General features: G+C 39.1%; 1 protein-coding gene across 1 annotated transcript in view; it reads left to right on the top strand.

The window, feature by feature from the left end:
• The first annotated feature begins 21,090 nt into the window (after positions 1-21,090).
• SYNJ2BP (synaptojanin 2 binding protein) overlaps positions 21,091-25,996 on the top strand; it is a 44,266-nt gene continuing 39,360 nt past the window's right edge. The window contains exon 1 of the mRNA XM_067731947.1: positions 21,091-21,255. Coding sequence (XP_067588048.1) covers positions 21,192-21,255 — 64 coding nt within the window. The 5' untranslated portion in view covers positions 21,091-21,191. The remainder of the gene's footprint in view (positions 21,256-25,996) is intronic.

Raw genomic sequence — 25,996 nt, forward strand, 5'->3', positions numbered from 1 at the left:
TCATGCCCCGGTCCGGGAAGATCCCACATGCCACGGTGCGGCTGGGCCCGTGAGCCATGGCTGCTGAGCCTGCGCGTCCAGAGCCTGTGCTCCACGACAGGAGAGGCCACAACAGTGAGAGGCCCGCGTACGGCAAAAAAAAAAAAAAAAAAAAAGCAACTGATAATATATCTGGGTCTAATACTGGAATAACAAGGTTTCATTCCCAACAGTAGCATCTGATAGGGCCAATTACCAGGAAAGCAGGAAGGTCAGCAGAGACCAGAAGCAACAAGTTCTAATTTTAAAGAGACCGTTGCCAGTTTATACAAAAGCAAAACGAAGATGCAGAATATATACCTTAACCAGGTGTTAGCAATAGGACAAAATTTTCTTTTGACAACCTGAAAAAAAACAAGGCTGCCTTTTGGAGGCAAACATTCTGGATTTTAAGGGTATCATTTTGAGGGTATCAGCAATGTCAATGGGAACAGCTAGAACTAAGTAATACAGGCAGGAAAGCCAAGACACTAGAGGGAGCAGCAGATGATGAAACAGCAAAAGACAACTGCAGTAACACCTTCACCAAGTGATTGAGTTTTAGTTTTGCCATCACTGAAATACATTCATTCACTGAAGGCCTACCATGTGCTGCTATCTATTCTAGAGATAAAGCACTGAACAAGAAGGAGTGGGGGCAGATAGCACACCAAATGCAAAGATCTAAAGGAAAAACGTAGAGGAATTGAGGAATAGATAAAAGGCCTGGGAAGATGGAAAGTAGTGACTGGGGGTGGGGTGGTGGTTGTAGTAGTAGATGAATTAGAGAGCTAGACAGAGGCCAGATCATGTGGGATCTTATAGGCAATATTAAAAAACTTGACTTTTATTCTAAGTCAGATGAAATCAATTGAAGGATTTCAAGCAGAGGCATGATATCATCTGATCTACATTTTTGTAAGACTGAGCCGACTGCTATGGGAAGAATAGATTGAGTGTGGAGAATGGCAGCAGGGAAGACTGTTAGGAAGAATAGCAGAAGTCTAGGCAATAAATACTGGTGGTTAGGAATAGGATGATAGTAGCAGAGATGGTCCAATACAGGGTGTATTTTCCTGTATGTAGAGACAACTGGATTTTCTAATGGGTTGTATGTGGGGTATGAAGGACAGAATAGAATTAAGAATGATTCTTCAGCAGGCTAGCGCCAGTGTCAGGACCCACAGGCTCTGCAGCCAGCTGCCCTGGGACATAACCCACCCAAGAGAGGGTCAGCACCAGCCCCAGAACCCCTGGGCCCTGCAGCCAGCCACACCAGGACTCACCCTACTCACCAGCAGGTGGCATTAGCCTCAGGACCCCCCAGGCCATGCAGGCAGCTATATCAGGACCTAGACACACCCACCAGGGGCCAGCAGCCTCCGCGCAAGGCAGGGCCTGCCAGCCAACTGGACCAGGGGCCAGCCCCACCTACCAGCATGCCCACAGTATAGTTGGCTCCAAAACAAAAGGAGGGCCCACTCAGCCCATATAGGGATATCCGTAGATCATAAAGCTCTGGTGACCAGAGTGTGCTTCTGGGACACATAGAACATCGCCTACATAAGACCATTTCTCCAAGATAAGGAAGTGTAACCTTACTACCTAAGACATAGAAATAAACACAGAATTAGGCAAAATGAGGCAACAAAGGAATATGTTCAAAACAAAGAGACAAGATAACACCCAAGAAGAAGAACTAAGCAAAATGGAGATAACTTGGGAGAAGAATGGATGTACACAATGGAAGTTTAACTAAGAGTTAGAGAATATAAAGAAGAACTGAACATCTGAAGAATAAAATAACTGAAATAAAAAATACACTAGAAGGAATCATTAGTAGATTAGATGATACAGAGGAGTGGATCAGTGAACTGGAAGACAGAGTAGTAGAAATCATACAAACTGAACAGAAAAAAGAAAACAGAATTTAAAAAACTGAGGACAGTTTAAGAGACCTCTGAGACAACATCAAACATACTAACATTTGCATTATAGGGGCCCCAGAAGGAGAAGAGAGAGAAAGTGGTAGAGAACTTATTTTAAGAAATAATAGATGAATTTTTCCCTGACCTGGAAAAGGGAACAGACATCCAGGTCCAGGAAGCACAGAGAGTCCCAAACAAGATCAACTCAAAAAGGTCTACAACAAGACACATTGTAATTAAAATGGCAAAGATAAAGAGAGGATATTAAAAGCAGCAAGGGAGGGACTTCCCTGGTGGCACAGTGGTTAAGAATCCGCCTGCCAATGCAGGGGACATGGGTTCAATCCCTGGTCTGGGAAGATCCCACGTTCTGTGGAGCAACTGAGCCCATGTGCCACAACTACTGAGTCTGCACTCTGGAGCCTGCAAGCCACAACTACTGAGCCCACATGCCACAACTACTGAAGCCCGTGTGCCTAGAGCCCATGCTCTGCAACAAGAGAAGCCACTGCAACGAGAAGCCCACGCACTGCAACAAAGAGTAGCCACCGCTAGCTGCAACTAGAGAAAGCCTGCATGCAGCAATGAAGATCCAATGCAGCCAAAAATAAATAAAAAATAAATAACTTTATTTTAAAAAATCAGCAAGGGGAAAAAAACTAGTTATGTACAAGGGAACTGCCGTAAGACTGTCAGCTGACTTCTCAGCAGATACTGTGCAGGCATGATATATTTAAAGCAATGAAAGGAAGATACCTACAACCAAGAATACACTACCCAGCAAGGCTATCATTCAGACTTGAAGGAGAGATAAAGAGTTCTACAGACAAGGAAATGCTAAAAGAAAGAGTTCAGCACCCTAAACTGGCTTTACAAGAAATGTTAAAGGGACTACTCTACGTGGAAAAAAATTTTTCTAGAAGTATGAAATTTATGAAAGACAGTCCCTGCTCCACTCCATCCAGTTGAGGGACATTTTGCCCTCTGCTTCTGGGTCCCTTGGGCAGCCACCCCTGTGGGCACACACCTAGGCGCCATTCCTGCCCTGTGCTCCCTCCTGCTGCCTTTCACTTCCTAGCTGCCAAGATCTTGGAAGCTTTGAAGCTCAGCAAAGAAGGGAAATCCATTGAGAATAGTCTATAAAGAGACAAGAGACAAGATGGCAGAGTAGAAGGACATGAGCTCATCTCCTTTCACAAAAACACCAAAATCTCAACTAACTGCTAAACAATCATAGACAAAAAAGACTCGAACATACCAAAAAAGATATTCTATACCCAAAAACAAAGAAGCAGCCACAATGAGATGATAGGCAGGGCACTTTCGTGATATAATCAAATCTCATGCTGCCGGGTGGGCAACCCACAAACTGGAAGATAATTATATTGCAGAGTTTCTCCCACAGAAGTAAAAGTTCTGTGCCCCACGTCAGGCTCCCCAGCCTTGGGGTCTGAAATAAGGAGGATGAGCCCCCAGAGCATTTGGCATTGAAGGCTACTGGGGCTTCAGTGCAGGAGATCCACAGGATTGGGGGAAACAGACTCCACTCTTGGAGAATGCACACAAGGTTTCACATGCAATGGGAGACAGGGCAAAGCAGTGACTTTGTAAGATCCTGGGCCAGACCTACTTGCAGGTCATGGAGGGTATCCTGGGGAGTCAGGGGTCAGTTGTGGCTCACTGTGGGGGCAAGGGCACTGGTGACAGACACCCCAGAGAATACCCATTGGTGTGAGCTCTCTCGGAACTCACCATTTTGGCACTGATACGTGGCCCCACCCAATAGCCTGCAGGATCCACTGCTGGGATGCCTCAGGGCAAACAACCAACAGGGTGGGAACACAGCCCCACCCATCAGCAGACAGGCTGCCTAAAGTCATCCTGATCCAACAGCCACCTATAAACACACCCCCTTGACATGGCCCTGCCCACCAGAGGGAAAAACCCAGCTCCACACACCAGTGGGCAGGCACCAGTCCCTCCCACCAAGAAGCCTGCACAAGCCCCTGGACCAAGTTCACCCACCAGGAGGCAGACACCAGAACCAAGAAGAATTACAGACCTGCAGCCTGAGGAATGGAGACCACAAACACAGAAAATGAGACAATATGAGATGGCAGAGAAATATGTTCCAGATGAAGGAACAAGATTAAACCCCAGAAGAACAACTAAGTGAAGTAGAGATAGGTAATCTGCCTGAAAAAGAGTGCACAATAATGATAGAAAGGATGATCCAGATCTCAGAAAAGAAATGGAAGCATGGGCCAAGATGATACAAGAAATGTTGAATAAAGAGCTAGAAGCTTAAAAAAACAAAGAAAACATTGATGAACAATACAATAGCCGAAATGAAGAATAAACTAGGGCTTCCCTGGTGGCGCAGTAGTTGAGAGTCCACCTGCCGATGCAGGGGACACGGGTTCATGCCCCGGTCTGGGAAGATCCCACATGCCATGGAGCAGCTGGGCCCGTGAGCCATGGCCGCTGAGCCTGCATGTCTGGAGCCTGTGCTCCACAACGGGAGAGGCCACAACAGTGAGAGGCCCGCGTACCGCAAAAAGAAAAAAAAAGAATAAACTAGAAGGAATCAACAGGAGAATAAGTGCATCAGAAGAACAAATAAGTGGATGGAAAACAGATTGGTGGAAATCACTGCTACAGAACAGAATAAAGAAGGAAAAATGAAAAGAAATGAGGACAGTCTAAGAGACATCTTGAACAACGTTAAACACACATTTGCATTACAGGGGACCCAAAAGGAGAAGAGAGAGAGAAAGAGGCTGAGAAAATATTTGAAGAGATAATACCTGAAAACATCCTTAATACGGGAAAGGAAAACACTCACGCAAGTCCAGGAAGCGCAGGGAGTCCCATACAGGATAAACCCGAGAGGAAAATGCCAAGACACATATTAATCAAATTGACAAAAAAAAAAAAAGAGAAAATATTAAAAGCCACAAGGGAAAAGCGACAAATAGCATACAAGGGAATCCCCAGAAGGTTATCAATTGATTTTTCAGCAGAAACTCTGCAGGCCAGAAAGGAGTGGCAAAATATATTTAAAGTGATGAAGGGAAAAACCTACAACCAAGAATACTCTACCCAGCAAGGCTCACGTTCAGATTTGACAGAAAAATTAAAAGGTTTACAGACAAGCTAAGAGAATTCAGGAAAACCAAACCAGCTTTACAACAAATGCCAAAGGAACTTCTCCAGATGGAAAAGAAAAGGCCACAACTAGAAACAGAAAATTACAAATGGGAAAGCTCACCACTAAAGACAAACATACAGTAAAGGTAGGAAATCATCCACGTACAAAATATGATATCAAAACCAGCAATTGTGAGAAGAGGAGACTACCAATGAAGGGTATTGAAAATGCATTTGAAATTAAGAGACCAGCAACTTAAAACAACCTTGTATGTGTGTGTGTGTGTGTGTGTGTGTGTGTGTATATATATATATATATATATATATATAGACGGCTATATTTAAACTTTATGGTAACTGCAAACATATAATCTACAAGAGATACACACAGAAAAGCAATCCAAACACAACACTAAAGTTAGTCATCAAATCACAACAAAAGAAAACAAAGGAGGTAGGTAAGAAAAGAGATATACAAAAACAAATCCAAAACAACAAGATGGCAATAAGGACGTACATATCCCTAATAACCTTAAATGTAAATGGATTAAATGTTCCAACCAAAAGACATAGACTGGCTGAATGTATACAAAAAGAAGACCCATATATATGCTGTTTCAAAGAGATGCACTTCAGTTCTAGGGACACATACAGACTGAAAGTGAGGGGATGGAAAAAGGTATTCCAAGCAAATGGAAATCAAAAGAAAGCTGGAGTAGCATTACTCATATCAGGCAAAATAGATTTAAAATAAAGGCTGTTACAAAAGACAAAGTAGGATACCATATAATGATCAACAGATCAATCCAAGAAGAAGATATAAAAATTGTAAATATATATGCACCCAACATAGGAGCTCCTGAACATATAAAGCAAATGCTAACAGCCATAAAAGGAAAAATCAACAGTACGCAATAATAGTGGGGATTTAACACCCAATTTACAACAATGGACAGATAATCCCAACAAAATCAATAAGGAAACACAGGCCTTTAAATGACACATTAGACCAAATGGACTTAATTTATAGTTATAGAACATTCCATCCAAAAGCAACAGAATACACATTCTTCTCAAGTGCACACAAAACATTCTCCAGGATAGATCACATGCTGGACCACAAAGTCCTCGGTAAACTTAAGAAAGTTGAAATATCAAGCATTTTTTCCCCCAACAACAACAGTATGAGATTAGAAATCAACTTCAAGAAAAAAAAACTGGAAAACACACAACACGTGGAGGCTAAACAATATGTTACTCAACAACCAATGGATCACTGAAAAAAAATCAAAGAGGAAATTAAAAAATACCTAGAGACAAGTGACAATGAAAACACAATGATCCAAAACTTATCAGATGCAGCAAAAGCAGTTCTAGGAGGGAAGTTTACAGCAATACAGTCTTACCCCAGGAAACAAGAAAATCCTCAAATAAACAACCTAACCTTACACCTAAAGCAAGTAGAGAAAAAAGAAAAACCAAAACCAAAGTTAGTAGAAGGAAAGAAATTATAAAGATCAGAGCAAAAATAAATGAAATAGAGATGAAGAAAACAACAGCAAAGATCAATGAAAGTAAAATCTGGTTCTTTGAAAAGATAAACAAAATTGCCGAACCTTTAGCCAGACTAATCAAGAAAAAAAAGTGAGAGGGCTCAAATCAATAAAATTAGAAATGAAAAAGGAGAAGTTACAATGGACACCACAGAAATAAAAAGGATCATAAGAGACTACTACAAGAAACTATAAGCCAATAAAATGGACAACCTAGGAGAAATGGACAAATTCTTAGAAAGGGACAATCTTCCAAGACTGAAGCAGAAAGAAATAGAAAATATGAACAGACCAATCACCAGTACTGAAACTGAAAGTGTGATTTTAAAAGTTACAACAACAAAAAAAGTCCAGGACCCGATGGCTTCACAGGTGAATTCTATCAAACATTTAGAGAAGGGTTAACACCTATCCTTCTGCAACTCTTCCAAAAAATTGAAGAGGAAGGAACACTCCCAAACTTATTCCATGAGGTCAACATCACCCTGATACCAAAACCAGATACCACAAAAAAGCAAAATTACAGGCTAATATCACTGTATTAGTGATATTAGGTGACTATAGATGCAAAAATTCTCAACAAAATATTAGGAAACTGACTCCAACAATATATTAAAAGGGTCATACATCAGGGTCAAGCAGGATTTATTCCAGGGATGCAGGGAAGTTTTCAATATCTGCAAATCAGTGTGATACACCACATTAACAAACTGAAGAATAAAAACCATATGATCATCTCAATAGATGCAGAAAAAGCTTTTGATAAAATTCAGTGTCCATTTATGATTAAAAACTCTCTGGAAGGTGGGCATAGAGGGAACATACCTCAACATAATAAAGGCCATATATAAAAACCAACAGCTAACATCACACTCAACAGTGGAAAGCTGAAAGCATTTCCCCTAAGATCAGGAATAAGACAAGGATATCCAATCTCACCACTTTTAATCAACATAATTTTGGAAGTCCTAGCCATGGCAGTCAGAGAAGAAAAAGAAAATGAATCCAGATTGGAAAGCAAGAAGTAAAACTGTCACTGTTTGCAGATAACATGATAGTTTACATAGAAAATCCTAAAGATGCTACCAGAAAACTGCTAGTGCTCATCAATGAATGTGGTAAGGTTGCAGGATACAAAATTAATATACAGAAATCTCTTGCATTCCTATACACTTAACAGTGAAAGATCAGAAAGAGAAATTAAGGAAACAACCCCATTTACCATCACATCAAAAAGAATAACATACCTAGGAATAAATCTACGTAGGGAGCAAAAGACCTGTACTCTGAAAACTATAAGACAATTATAAAAGAAACTGAAGATGACACAAACAGATGGAAAGATATACCATGTTCTTGGATTGGAAGAATCAATATTGTCAAAATGACTATAGGACCCAAGGCAATCTACAGATTCAATAAAATTCCTATTAAATTTCCAATGGCATTTTTCACAGAACTCGAACACAAAATTTTTAAATTTGTGTGGATACAGAAAAGACCCTGAATAGCCAAAGCAATCTGGAAAAAGAAAAATGGAGATAGAGGAAACAAGCTCCCTGACTTCAGACTATACTACAAAGCTACAGTAATCAAAACAGTATGGTACTGGCACAAAAACTGAAATATAGCTCAATGGAACAATATAGAAAGCCCAGAAATCAATCCATGCACTGATAGTTAAGTAACCTATGACAAAGGAGGCAAGAATATACAATGGAGGAAAGACAATCTCTTCAATACATGGTGCTGGGGAAACTGGACAGCTATATGTAAAAGAATGAACCTAGAACATTCTCTAACACCATACACAAAAATAAACTCAAAATGGATTAAAGACTTAATGCAAGACTGGATACTATAAAACTCTTAGAGGAAAATATAGGCAGAACACTCTTTGACATAAATTAGAAATATCTTTTTGGCTCCACCTCCTACAGTAATGAAAATAAAAACAAAAGTAAACAAATGGGATGTAATTAAACTTCACAGCTTTTGCACAGCAAAGGAAACCATAAACAAAATGAAAAGATAACCCACAGAATGGGAGAAAATATTTGCAGATGATCTGACCGAGAATCTCCAAAATATACAAACAGCTCATGCAGCTCAATATCAAAAAAAACCAAACAACCAATCAAAAAATGGGCAGAAGACCTAAATAGACATTTCTCCAAAGAAAACATCCAGATGGCCAAAAAGCACTGAAAAGATGTTCAACATCATGAATTATTAGAGAAATGCAAATCAAAACTACAATGAGGTATCACCTCACACTGGTCAGAATGGCCATCGTCAAAAAAGTCTACAAACAATAAATGCTGGAGAGGGTGTGGAGAAACGGGAACGCTCCTACACTGTTTGTGGCAATGTATTGATAAATTGGTACAACCATTATGGAGAACAGTATGGAGATTCCTTAGAAAACTAAAAATAGAACTACCATATGATCCAGCAATCCCACTCCTGGGCATATATCCAGAGAAAATCATAATTCGAAAAGATACATGCACCACCCCCCGCAGTGTTCGTTGCAGCACTATTTACAATAGCCATAACATGGAAGTAACCTAAATGTCCATAGGCAGAGGAACGGATAAAAAAAATGTGGTGTATATATATATATATGTATGTGTATGTGTATATATATATATGTATATATGTATGTATATATATATGTGTGTGCATGTGTATATGTATTTGTATATGTATATATATATAAAAGAATAATATAATGCCATTTGCAGCAACATGGTTGGAGCTAGAGAGTATCATACCAAGTGAAGTAAGCCAGACAGAGAAAGACAAATATCATATAATATCACTTATATGTGGAATCTAAAAAATGATACAAATGAACTTATTTACAAAACAGAAACAGATTCACAAACATAGAAAACAATCTTATGGTTACCAAAGGGGAAAAGTGGGGGGAGGGATAAATTAGGAGTTTGGTATTAACATATACATACTGCTATATTTAAAATGGATAATCAACAAGCACCTACTGGATAGTACAGTGAGCTCTACTCAATATTTTGTAATAACCTATATGGGAAAAGAATCTGAAAAAGAATGGATATATGTATATGTATAACTGAATCACTTTGTTATACCTGAAACTGACACAACATTGTAAATCAACTATACTTGAATATAAAATAAAGATTAAATTAAAGAAAGAAACTTTCAAAAAAATTGTGAAAGAAAAATCTCATTGGTAAAGAAAACATACAGTAAATATAGTAGAACAGCCGTTCATAGCGCTAGTAGGAAGATTAAATGATAAAAGTAGTAAAATCCCTATATCCACCATAAGTAGTTAAGAAATACAGAAAATAAAAAGATGTAAAATATGATGTCAAAGAGAGTAAACATGGGTGTAGGGAAATAAAATTTCCTATGTAGGGAGGGTTATTAGAATGCATTCAAACTTAAGAGATCATCAACTTAATATAATCAGGTTTATATATGTCATTATATATAAACCTTATGGTAACCACAAATGAAAAGTCTATAGTAGATAAACACACAAAAAAGAGAAAGGAATCTAACATAACATAAAAGAAGTAATCAAATCACAAGGGAAGAGAGCAAAAGAAGAAGGAAAGAACAAAAAACTAAAAAAAAACACCAAAACAATTAACAATATGGCAACAATTACATTCCTATCAATAATTACTTTAAATCCAAATTGACTAGATGCTCCAATCAATAGACATAGAGTGGCTGAATGGATATGAAAACAAGACCTGTATATATGCTGCCCACATGAGATTCAGATCTAGACACACACAGACTGAAAAGTGACAGGATGGAAAAAGGTATTCCATGAAAATGGAAATCAAAGAAAGCTGGGGTAGCAATACTTACGTCAGTGAAATCAGACTTTAAAATAAAAACTGTTACAAGAGGCAAAGAAGGACATTACCTGTGATCAAGGAATCAATTCAAGAAGAAGATATAACAATCTTAAATATGTATGCACTTAACAGATGACCACCTAAATACAAAAAAGCAAATATTCACAGGCATAAAGGGAGAAATTGACAGTAATACAATAATAGGGGACTTTAATACCCCACTTACATCAATGAACAGATCATCATGAAAGAAAATCAATTTAAAAATTGGTTAAAAAAATTGGCCTTAAATGACACATTAGACCAGATGAACCTAAGATATATATATACAGGGAGAAAGTTCTATCTGAAAGCAGCTAAATATACATTCTTTTCAAATGCATATGGAACAGTCCCCAGGATAGATCACATGCTAGGCCACAAAAGAAATCTTGATATATATTAAGATTGAAATAATCTCTACTGACCACAATTATAAGAGATTAGAAATTAACTACAAGAAAAAAAAAAGCAAAAACACAACTGCATGGAGGCTAACAATATGCTAGTAAACAAACCAATGGGTGCTGAAGAAATCAGAGAGGAAATCAGAAAATACCTGGAGACAAAATGGAAACACAATGATCCAAAATCTATGGAACACAGCAAAAGTAGTTCTAAGAGGGAAGTTTGTAGCAACACAAGAAGAATCTCAAATAGACAACCTAACCTTACACCTAAGGGATCTAGACAGAGAAGAACAAACAACACCCAAGGTTCGTAGAAGGAATGAAATGATTAAAATCAGAACAGAAATAAATGACATAGAGATGTAAAAACAAACAAAAACAATGGAAGAGATCAATAAAAGTAAGAATTGACTGTTTGAGAAGATAAAGAAAATTGATAAACCTTTAGCCAGATTCATCAAGGAAAAAAGAGGATCCAAATAAATAATGTCAGGAATGAAAAGTGATAAATTATAACTGACATCACAGAAATACAAAAGATCATAAGAGATTACTGTGAACAATTACATGCCAATAACATGGACAACCCAGAAGAAACGGATACATTCCTAGAAGCAATCTCCCAAGACTGAATCAGGAAGAAATACGAAATATGAGCAGAACAATTACCAGTAATGAAATAGAATAAGTAATAAAAAACCTCCCAAGAAACAAAAGTCCAGGATCAGCTGGCTTCACGGGAATTCTACCAAATACTTAAGAGTTAACACCTATCCTTCTCAAACTATTCCAAAAACTGAAGAGGAAGGAACACTTCCAAATTCATTCTGAGGCCAGAAAAACCTCGATACCAAAAGCATACAAAGACACCATACCAAAAAGAAAATTACAGGCCAGTATCACTGATGTATATACGTGTAAAAATCCTCAACAAGATATCAGCAAAGTGAATTCAACAGTACATTAAAAGGATCATACACCATGATCCAGGGGGATTTGTGCCAGGAATGTAAGGATGGTTCAGTATCCACAGATCATTCCATGTGAGACACCATATTAATAAATTGAAGAATAAAAATCATATGATCATCTCAAAAGATGCAGAAAAGGCTTCTGACAAAATTCAACAACAATTTATGATAAAAATCTCAACAAAGTTGAGTGTGCAGGGAACATATCTCAATATATAAAGTCCATTTATGACAAACCTACAGTCAATGTCATACTCAGTGGTCAAAAGCTGAAAGCATTTCCTCTAAGATCAGGAACAAGACAAGGATGCCCATTCTTGCAACTTTTATTTAACATAATATTGGAAGTCCTAACCACAGAAACCACACAAGAAAAAGAAATAAAAGGATTCAGATTGAAAAGGAAGAAGCAAAACTCACTGTTTGCAGATGTCATGATACTATATATAGAAAATCCTAGAGACACCACCAAAAAAATTTAATAAAACTACTAGAACTCATCAATGAATTCAGTAAAGTTGCATGATACAAAATTGATACACAGAAATCGGTTGCATTTCTATACACTAACACAAACTATCAGAGAAATTAAGAAAACGATCCCATTTATAATCACATAAAAAATAAAATATCTAGGAATAAATTTATCAAATGAGGTAAAAGACCTGTACTCAGGAAAACTATAAGACACTGATGAAAGAAATTGAAGATGTACAAAAATTGGAATATATACCATACTCTTGGATTGGAAGAACTAATATTGTTAACATGATCATGCTACCCAAGGCAATCCACAGATTCAGTGCAATCCCTATCAAAATACTAATGGCATTTTTCACACAACTAAAACAAATAATTCTAAAATTTGTATGGAAACACAAAAGACCCCAAATAGCTAAAACAATCTTCAGAAATAAGAACAGAGGTGGAAAAATCAGGCTCCCTGACTTCAGACTATACTACAAAGCTACAGTAATCAGAACAGTATGGTACTTGCACAAAAACAGACACATAGATCAATGGAACAGAATAGACAGCTCAGAAATGAATCCATGGTTAAATGGGCAACTAATCTACAACAAAAGAGGCAAGTATATAAATGGAGAAAAGACAGCTTCTTCAATAAATAGTGTTGGGAAAACTGGACAGGCACATGTAATCAAAGTGGACTATCTCACCCCATACACAAAAATAAACTCAAAATGAATTAAAGACTTATGTAAGACCTGAAACCATAAAACTTGTAGAAGAAAACATAGGTAGCATGCTCTTTGATATCAGTCTTAACAACATTTTTTGATATGTCTCCTCAGATAAGGGAAACGAAAAAATAAACACATAGGACCTAATCAAACTAAAAAGCTTTTGCACAGAAAAGGAAACTATCAACAGAACAAAAGGCCACCTGCTTATTAGAAGAAGATATGTGGAAATGATATATCCAGTGAGGGGTTAATACCCAAAATATACAAAGAACTCATACAATTTAACATCAAAAATTAAAACAAACAATTGATTAAAAATGGCAGTGAACCTGAATAGATATTTTCCCAAAGAAGTCATATACATGGACAACAGACACATGAAAAGATGTGCAACATCACTAATCATCAGGAAAATATAAATCAAAACCACAATGAGATATGACCTCACACCTGTCAGAATGGCTATCATCAAAAAACAAAAACAAAAGCAAAAAACAAAACAAAACAAACGAACAAGAAGGAATAACAAGCATTGGCAAGGACGTGGAGAAAAGGGAAGGTTTGTGCACTGTTGGTGGGACAACAGTGGTGCAAAATTGGTGCAGCCACTATGGAAAACAGTATAGAAGTCCCTCAAAAAATTAATACCATACGGTCCAGGAATTCCACCTCTGAGTATTTTTCCAAAGAAAACAGAAACACTAATTTGAAAAGATATAGGCACCCCTATGTTCATTGCAGCAGTATTTACAATAGCCAAGATATGAAAACAACCTAAGTGTCCATCAATATATGAAAGGATAAAAAGATGTGTGAGATATATGTGTGGGTATGTGTGCATTTAATGGAATATTAACCATAAAAAAGAATGAAATCCTGCCATTTTCAACAATATGGATGAATCTAGAGGGTATTATGCTAAGTGAAATAAATCAGAAAGATAACAACAAATACTATAAGATTTCATTTATATGTGAAATCTAAAAGAACAAAACAAATGAACAAACATAATATAAACAGCCTTAGAGAACAAACTGGTGATTGCAGAGAGGAAGGCCTTGGGGTGAGTAAAATAGATGAGGGAGATTAAGAGGTACAAACTTATAGTTATAAAATAAATAAGTCATGGGGATGTACAGCATAGGGAATATAGTCAATAATATTGTAATAATTTTGTATGTTGACGGTAACTGTACTTATTGTGGTGATCATTTTATAACATATAAAAATATCAAATCACTATGTGGTACACCTGAAACAAATATAATATTGTAAGTCAATTATACTTCAATTAAAAATAAATAGTAGAAGCTGGGGAAAATAAAAGAATTATTCTGAATATTTTTATTTGAATTGGGCAAATCCAGTTACCCAGGAAGAGGAAAGACTAAAGGAGGTATAGGGGATTAGGAATTCTATTTTCATCATGATAATTTAAGATGCCTGGTGACTGAGGAGCCTCAACATCAGTCCTCTACTGTCTATTTCCAGAGTTCTTTAATGTGAGAGAAATAAACTTCCTTAGCCTATCGCATATAGAATTAAGTGTATATCTCTGTACTGGTGGGGTTTTTTTCATGATCTGTTTGTAGCCTATTTTTTGTGTCATCACCTACCAACCCATTCTGCTTTTTCGCTCATAGATTATGTTCTATTTTCTTTTCCCCAAATGCTCATTATCGTGAGCCAGCCAGGAGGTCTATTCCCATGGCAGGTTGACCCTGGCCAGGGGCAGCCCCTTCCCAAGCTCCCAGCAGCTGCTGGAGCTCATTTTGCTCCAGGGAACTGGGAGGGACTTTCCCTGACAGGCGCCAGCCGCCCCACAGCACAAGGCTGTTTGGAGCAGACAAACATCCAGAGCTATGGTCCACATTTGGTGTCACTTGGGGTAAGTCGCTCCCCCTTGTTCAGGCTGGGATTTCTCTCCACTCCATTTGGGCTGCTTCCCTTGCAGGAAGTGAGCCACTTTAGGTCTGTTCACTTTTGAGAGCTGGGCCACTCTGTTTGTAGGCCTCAATCTGTGAGTGGAAGTGGAATTTTAGACTACACCTCCTCTGATTTTCTGTCTGTGTGACTGTAGCTTATTTGTTGTTTGTGTGTGTCATCTTGGGGTGAGCCACTCTGGTTTGTGCTTTTGTTTGTGGGACCATGTTTGTTATTTGTTATGTTGTACGTGTGTGAATCAGTACTTGTATTGGCTAGTTGAGATGTCTTTGGTGAATAATGTAGCTCACAAGTGATGACACCAGGTATCCTTCCCTATTGCATTGGGTTTCACCTGTGTTGGAACATTGGTTGGGATTTTCCCTTTGCAGTGGGTGGGAATCTCCTTTTTGGTGCTAGGGAACTGTGATCCTGAGAGACCATTTTGCATTGCATTTGTTTGTTTGATATTTAATAACACCTGCCATGATAATCAGAGCTCTATTCCATCTTATAGAGCTTACACCCCTAGGGTGTAAGAAAGAAGATTTTTTTACCACTGTGTGGCCACTATGTTCTTTAGACTCTGGAGGAAATTTGGTTAAGATGAAACCCTTTTGAAATTCCAAAACTTGTTCTTTTTGCATATGTAGTTAGAGAAAGCTGGTTTGATGAAATACTTTTTTTCAGAATTCTGACCCTGAGAAAATAAAAATATTTCTAGGAGAAAGCTTGGAGTTAACTAAGTAAATTTAACTTATTCCAACTGTTTTTTGGTGTTATTTTCCTTTTTGGTTTTGCATTTGCCAGATCAATTGCCACGACATATGCAGTCATGATTCCCTATCTTTCCATTTGCATGTTGTTTGTTGTTAAAAAGAGGGATCTTTGCTTGAAAAAGTTGAGGAAATTGTTGAACTTCACCCTTTTGTTTTTGTCCTGCAGGAATTAGATTTTGTTCCTTGTGTGTATGTTTGCATTTGTCTTGTGTGTAATTGTTTCCTGAATGCAGCCCCTTGAGATGCATTCTCCAGAACTGGACCACTTTCAGTTATATTACAGCTAAGTTAACTTGTAAGTGAGCTCTATTTTTTTTTTTTTTTTTTTTTTTTTTTGCAGTACGCGGGCCTCTCACTGTTGTGGCCTCTCCCGTTGCGGAGCACAGGCTCCGGACGCGCAGCCTCAGCGGCCATGGCTCACGGGCCCAGCTGTTCCGCGGCATGTGGGATCTTCCCGGACCGGGGCACCGAACCCGTGTCCCCTGCATCGGCAGGCGGACTCTCAACCACTGCGCCACCAGGGAAGCCCCCTAAGTGAGCTCTACTTAATTGACTCAAAAGTAAGTGCTTACAAATGAAATACTTTTTAATATTTAGAAAGTTGGCCAAAATGAATTTCAGGTCCTCATGACCTGGGAAATGTTCAGTACTGAATTGATATCTGGCACTGAAGCTAGCTTAAGCTTGTTAAGTATAATACTTCTGTTGTACCTAGGTTATTTAGAGATCAAATAAGACCTTATATCTGTTGCAAATTTGTCAGCAAGAAAAATAACTTGATATAATGAAACCTTAAGTCTATCTAAAATAGCCTCTCCAAACTGGTAACTTGAAACTGAACTAAGTTAAATGGCAAGAATTCATTGACCATCTAGGTCATTTCAAATAGGATAAAATATTGGAACACTGGTTGCTGGGCAAATCTAAGTTTACCTACCTTTGCCTTCTTAGGAGAGGAAAACCAAAGCATAAGTTTCCAATCAGAAAATGCTGGTATGACAAACAGTTCACAATTACTTGCCTCTTAGTTTTCACTAAAAATTAAGGTACTTAAGAGTTGAGGATTCTAATCTAAATATGTAATTAAAGCTACTAAAATATTTTTAAAAACATTTCAGTTTACAGTAGGAAAGTAGGATATATGTTTTGAGTAAAAAAGGACTTTTATGCATGGTCAGGCTGAGATTAGATTAAATTTAGGTAAATGGATTTTGTTATCAATATTAAAAGTAAGCTGGTGCGAGACTAGATTTGGTTCCTCTCTGCTAAGAGAACAAGTTTACCTAGAATGCTGCTTTTGATAACAGGTTATATAAACTTCCTTCCTTTAAGTGATCTGTATTTGCTTTTAAGTTCTCTTCTCACTGTGGATAAGAAACAAGTATTGTCTTACAGTGACTGATGATCTTATTTGACCAAGTGTTTTGAAACTTTTTGGCAAACTTCCCAAATATCAAATTTTAATTAAAGTTCTTTTGACCTCCAGCTAACTTTGGGATTTGTTAGGGGGCCCCTAAGGCATCTCAAGGAGGAATATTTAACTAGTATTATTTGGTACATTGAATTACATGGGAAGCATTGTCAAAGGAGTAATAAGCCTTCCTTTATTATACTGTACAGATAAATGTTACTACTATAGATATTCTAGAAATTATATAAAGTTTCTGAAATGTAGATATGTCCTGGTATAATCTATCAGCCATAACTCTGGTCATATCATAGCAAATTGATTCAGTTTTGTCAACACATTGTGATCAGATTTTTAACCTTGCCTTTTTAAGTCTTTAATAGACAGTTAAGCTGATGCTTTGCAAAAGTGCTTCATCTTCAAGAAGATTCATAGGGAGGACTTTTTTGATAAGTGCAGGTCTCTAATAAAGTTCAGATTATACCACTGAACTGGGTAAGAAATTTAAAATTCTAATGGAAGACCTGATGGCTTCATAAAAAGATAACAAAAGGATTGGTTACTGAGTAAACTGGTATATATGGTTATAATGGTTATGCGTTTTGTCTGGAATATTACTGATTTTGATCTGTGTTCTCTAGATATAGCGAAGCCCTTCCCCTCAAGTTACTCGTGACTTAAAGCAATTTGGTAAATTATACTTCTATGAGTCTGGCTTTGTGGCAACAAGTCTCCCCCAGCATGCCAGGTCCATACTGGTTTTCAGGCTTATTCTCCTGAATTCCTCAGGGAATGAGATCTTTCTTATACAAGACTTGGATCCAGGACTTGGAACTTGGGATTATTTCCAACTCGGTATCCATGCCCCAAATCAAGGTAGGACTGTGTCCCATTTTAGCAGGAAGTAGCTAGAGTGGTCATCACCCCATTCCCTGAAAGACTTGGGGAAGGATGAAACAGAATTGGAGGTTGAAACCAAGTCCCCCTAAAACTGAGTTCCTCTGCCAAGTTCATGATTAACCACTCTATCCAAAACATACCTACATGTTCTCCTCAAGATTGAGGAATATCAAAGAAAAGGGGGGAATTGTAATAGAGCAGGGCGTGCAGCCATTGGCAGGCGGCAGTTACCAGGCAACCATTACTGCAAGACCACTAGCATGGTGGTTAGGGGGCCCATTAGGCCAACCCTCGGGTGTGGTGGTCACCAGGCAGAGAGTTAGGTAAGAGGCGGATCCTGGCCTTCTCCCCCTGGGCCCTACAGCTCACCTGGCCTCAGGCTGGCAGGTGAGCTGGGAGGCCCAGGGAACAGGCAGGGGGCTGTGTCCTGCAGGGCTCCATAGGCCTCACCAAGGTCATCCACTGGCCGGTCCCAGGCCTTGAGGTAGTGATGAACCTCTCCCCCATCCCCACCTCTGCAACCTAATGGCAGTGGCAGTCTGCATGGGTTGCGGTCCATTGGACCTGGCTCCCTACCCCCCATTTAGGCAGCCTGAGGCACCTGAGGACCAATTGGGTCCTGGGCACCTGGCTCCCTCAGTGATGATGGCTGGGCAGGGACTGGGGACCTGGCCCTGAGGGCACTGCCAGCTGAGATCTGCCTATTTAGCTGGGCCTGGGTACTGGCGGGAGGACCCAGACTGGGTGCTAGACGAACGCTCCTGGGCAGGGAAACTGGCCCCCGCAGGGATCCCCTCCCCTTAGCCAGGACCTGGACCTCGGAAGGTGAAAGGTGAAAGTTATGCCTTGGGACCTTGCCCTTTCTTGTCAGAACAGAGAATAACATTTGTTTGGTGGAGATTTACAGGAACACCATCACTTGACCATGACCTGACCTCAAGAACAAAGGATCTGACACCAAGAAGTTTGCAACAACTAACCACGCCCCTCCCTCACCTTTCCTATAAAGGGGCTGTGCTGAAAGCGTTCAAGGAGTTTGGGTTTTTTAAGGCATGATCCACCCGTCTCCTTGCATGGCCCTGCAATAAACCATTCTCTGCTCCAAGCTCCGACATTTTGGTATTGTTTGGCCTCACTGTGCGTCATCAGGCACATGCACTTGTGTTCATTAACACCGTGATTACCCTGATTCCATAGCTTTTCTCAATTGTTTTCTCTTAGTGGAAACTCCTATTTCCTCTGTTATCTGCCTTCCTACATATTAAAGTTTCCTCATTCTTAAAAACTATACTTACATTAAGGTATAAAGACAATTTACATGCCTTATCTGTCACTCCACTTATTACCAGCACTTCCTAAACTTATTTGGTGACCTTTTTTCTTTTACTGCTCTTTGTGTTTCTTTTGAAACTGAGGGCTCAGATGAAAAGGGCAATCTTCCCAGGTACAGATTAGTGACTCCCCTACCCCCACATAGTCTACAAGAAACTTTTATTTTTCTTCAAAATTTCTTCATTAATAAGTTTCCTGATTTTCTTTTCCTATTTCTATCTGATGTCTTCTCTCTTGGCATTCCAATATCACCTACTTACTTTTTTTTTCACTTATCATACTTTGTTTTTCACTTTATTCACTCATTCAATTAACACGTGTTAGGAGGGCTGGAAGTTGAGGATGGCATGAATCTGAGTTTGAAGTTGAGAAGTCATTTTTAAAATTTTCATCTCATTTACTCATTTCAAAAACATTTTTAAAGATCTATTATCATGCCCTTTTTAAGATGGGGAAACACAGTTGGGAGATACTAGGTTACCCGATCAAAGCCAGACAACTGGAAGATGGAGCTGAAACTTGAGATCAGGTCTTCTAACATCACCTCCTGTGTTCTTTCCACTATTGCATATTAACTTCTCTCAGGATTGGCAAATAAGAGGCCTTCCTGCTGAATCTGCCTCTTTCTTGTTTTGTTTGATAAACACAGTAGCTTCTGGTTTGAGAAATCACCTGGAGTCAGACCACAGGGATTGATGGAAGATTGAAAAGTTCAATTCCAATTAAGGCATTCCAATTCAGATTAAATAATCAAACCAGAAGCTACTGTGTTTACCAGTCTTACTGCAGGGACTTAAAAAAAAAAAAAAAGATTGAATTTTCCCTGTTACCAAAAGGAAGAGACCTTTACCCCTCTCCCCTTTCATAGAGAATTTTCTTGAACAAATTTGTAATTATAAATCCTTCCTATGTCTCTTTTATATGTATATAAGTCTTTTTAAAAGCTAAACAAGCCTCTTACCAGGTACAACTCAGTAAAGTTTTTCTTAAGGTCCTGGGAGCCAACTCTTTGAAATCTAAACATCCAGGAAGATAGTGCCCCATATCCTCGCACCATGGAAGTTAGCCTAGGCTCGTTGCTCCAAGCTAAAAGTACCCTCTTGTCAGAGAAATAGAAAAGTTTTCTTTTTCCCTTCGATAATGGCAATTAACGAACACAAATGGCTACCCCAAGCGTGACCTACCAAAGAAGGTATAGCAACCGGTGTGGTTACGTAGTACTCTTACATGAGAACATGCACGTAATGGATTGTATCTGCTTGTCTATAAAAAAGGGTGAGATTCTTTCTTTGCAATCGCATTAGCAATTGCCTGTGACACCCATCCCAGTCTGGTTCAGGGCTTACTGAATAATTTTTTTTCTACATTCGGTAAGATTTTCTGAGATGGCAGGAGATCTTAGTTTTCATTTTTCCTTGACAATATCAATTCATTTATGTCTCTTACCTTCCCTATCCCTACCCAGGATAGAAATGCGCTCCCTACTCACCTCACAGTTTGTTTTGACCACCAGGTGAGATAACGCCTCAGAACGGCAGCCAGAACCACGACTCCCAGCATTCCTGGCGCTCGCCGCTCTCCTTGCTTCCTCTTCCGGTTCAGGGGCTACTGAAACCGAAAGTGCGATGCTGTGGCCGCCGCCGGGGTGATTTTCACCTTCGCTTGCGCGAGCCCTCGCTGACCCAGGTTGGGAAGCCAGACAAGAGTAAAATATGAACGGAAGAGTGAATTGCTTGGTTACTGAGGAGGAGATCAATCTCACTAGAGGACCCTCAGGTATGTGCAGAAATGATCATCGCTGGGAGTAGGGTACTTGAGGCTGTAATTGCAGAGCGGACACCTCTTCTGCAGAGCCAGATTCTTTTGGCCTTGGAGAAGGCAGGCCCCAACCAAGATATTTCCTGCTACGCTTGTGAGCACATAGAAGGCTATATTGGCATCCAGCGTTAGCCTGAGACGGATCTGAGGGATCCACCTCATTTTGCAGTCGGGTTACCACATATATTTATAGTCAGGAAGTTTCTTTCTGCTAACGGTACTAGAAAATCCTGGGGGAAAGCCTGCTTTTTAGCCAGCACCCATGAACACCACACCCTTCCTTCCGTTTGCCTGCTCTATCCTTGTTTCTATGAGAGACAGTTTAGTAAAAATGGGAGCATAAACGGGGTGTACTGTAAATGCATAGCCGTTTTCTTGGTGCTAGTATCCCTCCCTCCCTCCTTTCATTTCTGGGAAATTCATTTAGACGGTCAACTGGAATGTTAAACCAGAAAGAGACCTTAGAGATCTGCTACAGATGTTCCCAAAGCTGGTTTCGCCTCAAAATTATCCAAGGTTTTTTGGTTTTTCTTTTTTTTTTTTTTTTAAAAAAAGGTTAATTCCTAGGACCCACCTCTGTGAATTTGGATTCAATACAGATGTTTCTTTGGTCCTTTTCATCCCTTCCTTCCTTCCCACAAGCCCGTCATGTGATTCCGATACTACCAAATCCTCACTTTCACCTACAGTGCTTTTATCTCCTGATGCATTTCACTCCACTAGGCTCTTAATAGTACTACATGCTGCCCACTTTGGCTTTTGTTGCCTTTCCTTTACAGCTGTCTAGTGTATCAATTAAGAGCTTTAGCTTTGGGCTTATGTAGGTCCAAAAATGGTATCTAACCTCTTACTAGTTCTTTGATATTTATTAACTAACTTTACTGATGTAAGACTTAATTTCTCATATGTAAAATGTGCATGATAATAGAGTACGCTTCCTCTGGTTATGAGAATGAAATCAGTTAATCTATGTAAAATATTTAGAACATTGTGTGCTAAGCACTGTGTGTTCACTACTATTGTTGTTTTTATTGTTAGTAGATAAATGGTTAGGTTAACACAGTAAATACTGCTAAATACTGTTATTTCAAGAGTCTCCAACAACTCATCAAGTACCATGAACTCTATCGGAAATAATTTTTTAAGTCTTTCACTCCTTTCTGTTTCCATCGTCACTACTTAGACCAGTCTATCTTTTCCCATCTGGAATTTTGCAGTAGCTTGACCACCACTCATAGATTATTTTTCATAAAATATGGCTTTCTTTTTTTTTTTTTTTTTTAACGCGGGCCTCTCACTGTTGTGGCCTCTCCCGTTGCGGAGCACAGGCTCCGGACGCGCAGCCTCAGCGGCCATGGCTCACGGGCCCAGCCGCTCCGCGGCATGTGGGATCTTACCAGACCGGGGCACAAACCCGTGTCCCCTGCATCGGCAGGCGGACTCTCAACCACTGCGCCACCAGGGAAGCCCAAATATGGCTTTCTGAATCATCCATGCTTTGTCTTCTTGCTTGTTATAAAAAAATTGGAAATCAGCTTTACTTATGAGAGTGTAATTTATTACTAATCTGCATGGTTTAATGTCATGCTTCATACGATCTCCTAAACTTTTGTCAAAGGCTCATTCAGTGTGCCCAAGTCTCTTAGGTACATTTTTCTTATTTTATGTAAATTTCTCCTTCTCTCCCTGTTAATGGTTATTGACTTTTGAGGCTAACATGGAAAATTATTGTTAAACCAGAATCTGTTTTTCTGTACTTTTCATCCATTGGTACTTGTTCTTCTCCTAGGGCCAACTGAAACAATGGTAGTTCATTTTCTGATTGCCCTGCAAGTATTTAAAGGCATCTGGTTGTTCTCCTGTTTTGTCTCTTCTACAGCCTAAATATCCCTAGTTGTTACATTAGCTCTCTTGTGATGTGATTTGAAGTTTGATTCTTGTCTCTTGCTTAAGGATTTAATGTATTTTGACATGGTCCTTTTGCTGCAGTATCCACAGTATTTTCAGGATCTCCTGACTGGAGCAGAGCAGAACTCTGATATTCTCTTGCATATTCCAGTCACTAAATATTTTAAAAGTTTAGTGTAATATCACTTCACCTTTTTTGGTATTTACATAACAGTGTTGATTAATGTTCAGCTCACTATTCACTGAAATTTCTGATCCTATTGATCTTGCAGACCTGAAGTTCCTAGTGTTACCATTTTTCTGCATTATTAGAATTAGGACAAACGTTAAAGGACTGATTAAGAATACTTGTATATGCTAATGTGTCTCACCTCAGAGTTGTTTCATTTCTGTTTTGTATGTGCATTTATTCAAAAATGAATGAATTTATTCACCTAGTGACTTTTAATTTTTTCTAAGCATTTTCATGTTTTACTCATATAAGTTGATAAACTTAAAAGTTTAGATGAGTAGAGCCACAAACTTGGATAAAAACAGTCATTTGAAGTTTGATTGGTTCATTTAACAAGGTTCCAAGTTTCTGTTTATCACCTCCCAAAGCTAGTTACCTGGTATGTGGTATTCCTAAGAAGTCTCACAGTCTAACTCGGCTTTTCCTCACTGTGCCATCATGAAGATGCATAGGGAAGAAGTCAGTTATCACCACTAGAAGCTTCCAGTAATTTTGGTAGTCCCATAGTGTTCTTTCTTTCTATAGAAGAAATATGAAAAGCCTATAGTTCCAAGTATGCATCTCTGTTTGTAGTCAGCATTGTCACTCTTTGTTTCAGTACAGTGTCCTTTGTAGGGACCTGATAGTTTAATCAGGTAACTGCAAGGATGTACATACTTTTGCCTTTTTGTGTCAGTGTTCTGTCAGGGGCAAGAGTCTTGGGTAATTCCAGTGTTTAGGCCCATTTTGCAAGGCAAATGAACCTATTCTGTCTGATCTTGCTTACTGCAAGGGAAATAAAATCTTGGGGAAGTTATGACTATGAAGTGAGTATCTGGTGAGGCAAAAGAAAGCTTGGTACATAGCTTGACATCTATCCTATGCCTACTTCCTCAGCCATGTAAGGAGAGGCTTAGGCTGGGCGACTTTGTAAGTTTCTTCCACTTCCAAGAGTTCATGATTCTTTGGCCATGTGTTGTTTTATGGTTCCTGCCATTTTGAACCAGCAGTAGGTGGTCTGAAGAATCAATCACAATCTCAAATGAAATGCCCTCAAGGGTTTGAAGAGTTTACTTTTTATCCTTTATGGAACACTCTTCTTTCTATGGGCATCCAGCTTGATTATAGTCTCGAAGCCTCCCACTTTTATCAAATTGAGAGTTTTTAATGTTGGAAAGACTCAGTTACTCTAAGAAGTATGACAAGAATCTAATTTAGCTTTTTTTCACTGTAACAGGTACATATTGGCCATAAAGACAACCCTACTTCATGTTGGATATTAGGATTCCTTGTTCAGGACTGAGTTATCAGTGAGTTTCGGCAAGTTGCTCCCGATTACCACCTTTAAAGAGGGAACAGAATCTCTATTTTTCTACTTTCTTTAAAGGAGTTGCAGAGGGTAATGGGTTGGTACAGTGTTTTAATAATGAATAATTAAGGAAGTATTCTCTTTCTGGCAGTGTGCTAGTTACTTTTTATATATATATAAATTTTTTTTCTTCACAACCACCGTGAATGGTGATTAATCCACATTATTAATTGAGGAAATTGTCTCTCAGAGAGGTTAAGGATTTGCCCAAGTTCTAAAGCCAGTAAGTTTCAAAAGCCAGGAATTTAACCCAGATCTGTTGATTATAGTGTTCCATATACTACCTCCCACTATAGTAGCTATGTCTAAGGAGTTGGCTCCCAGCCTTTCTCCTGACCTTTATTTTGTTATATCATGCCTTATTTCCAGAATGATTTGAGGCATCCTATGACTAACACAATCCGCAGTGGAAAGTTTTTATAGTTTTCTATTGACAGAGCTGACAGCGTATCAAGGTGAGAACCTAAAAACAAAAACCTCATAAAGTCCAAGCATCTAAGCCTCTACAGACCTGCCGTGTGCTTTGTGTTTAACCCCGAGACTGGTGCTAACAGTTTTCTGACCCTTCATATGCCAAATAGAGCTGAGAATAAAGTGCTGTATCCTTGCCCTATTTTCTCTTTTTATTTTTATTTTTTGGTTTTTTTTTTTTTTTTTTTTGCGGTACACGGGCCTCTCAGTGCTGTGGCATCTCCCGTTGAGGAGCACAGGCTCCAGACGCAGGCTCAGTGGCCATGGCTCACGGGCCCAGCCGCTCCGTGGCATGTGGGATCTTCCCGGACCGGGGCACGAACCCGTGTCCCCTGCATTGGCAGGCGGACTCTCAACCACTGCGCCACCAGGGAAGCCCCCTATTTTCTCTTTTGATTATGTGACGTCTAGCCCTCATTGAATTTATGTTCTGATGGAGATATGACATTCACATGTAAAAAGTTAAATCTCAGTGCAGAGGTGCAGATGGTTAAGGACTGTGATGAGCATGAATGTAATAGGAGGACAAAGGAAGTGTGTAGAGAGGTATGTTAATCTAACCCTGTGCTAGAAAAGGTGAAAGAATGGAGGCATTGGTGGGGGCCAGACTGATCAATTACAAGAAGGTGGAACTTATGTTGCTCTTATAGACAAGCTTTAGGCTAGTGCCACAACCAAGGATGGCTTAAGGAGAAATAGAGAAAAGAAAATAAGTAAGCATATTCTGAGATGAGTGAATA

Source organism: Pseudorca crassidens, chromosome 1 (genome assembly GCF_039906515.1).
Source record: "Pseudorca crassidens isolate mPseCra1 chromosome 1, mPseCra1.hap1, whole genome shotgun sequence".
NCBI lineage: Eukaryota > Metazoa > Chordata > Mammalia > Artiodactyla > Delphinidae > Pseudorca > Pseudorca crassidens.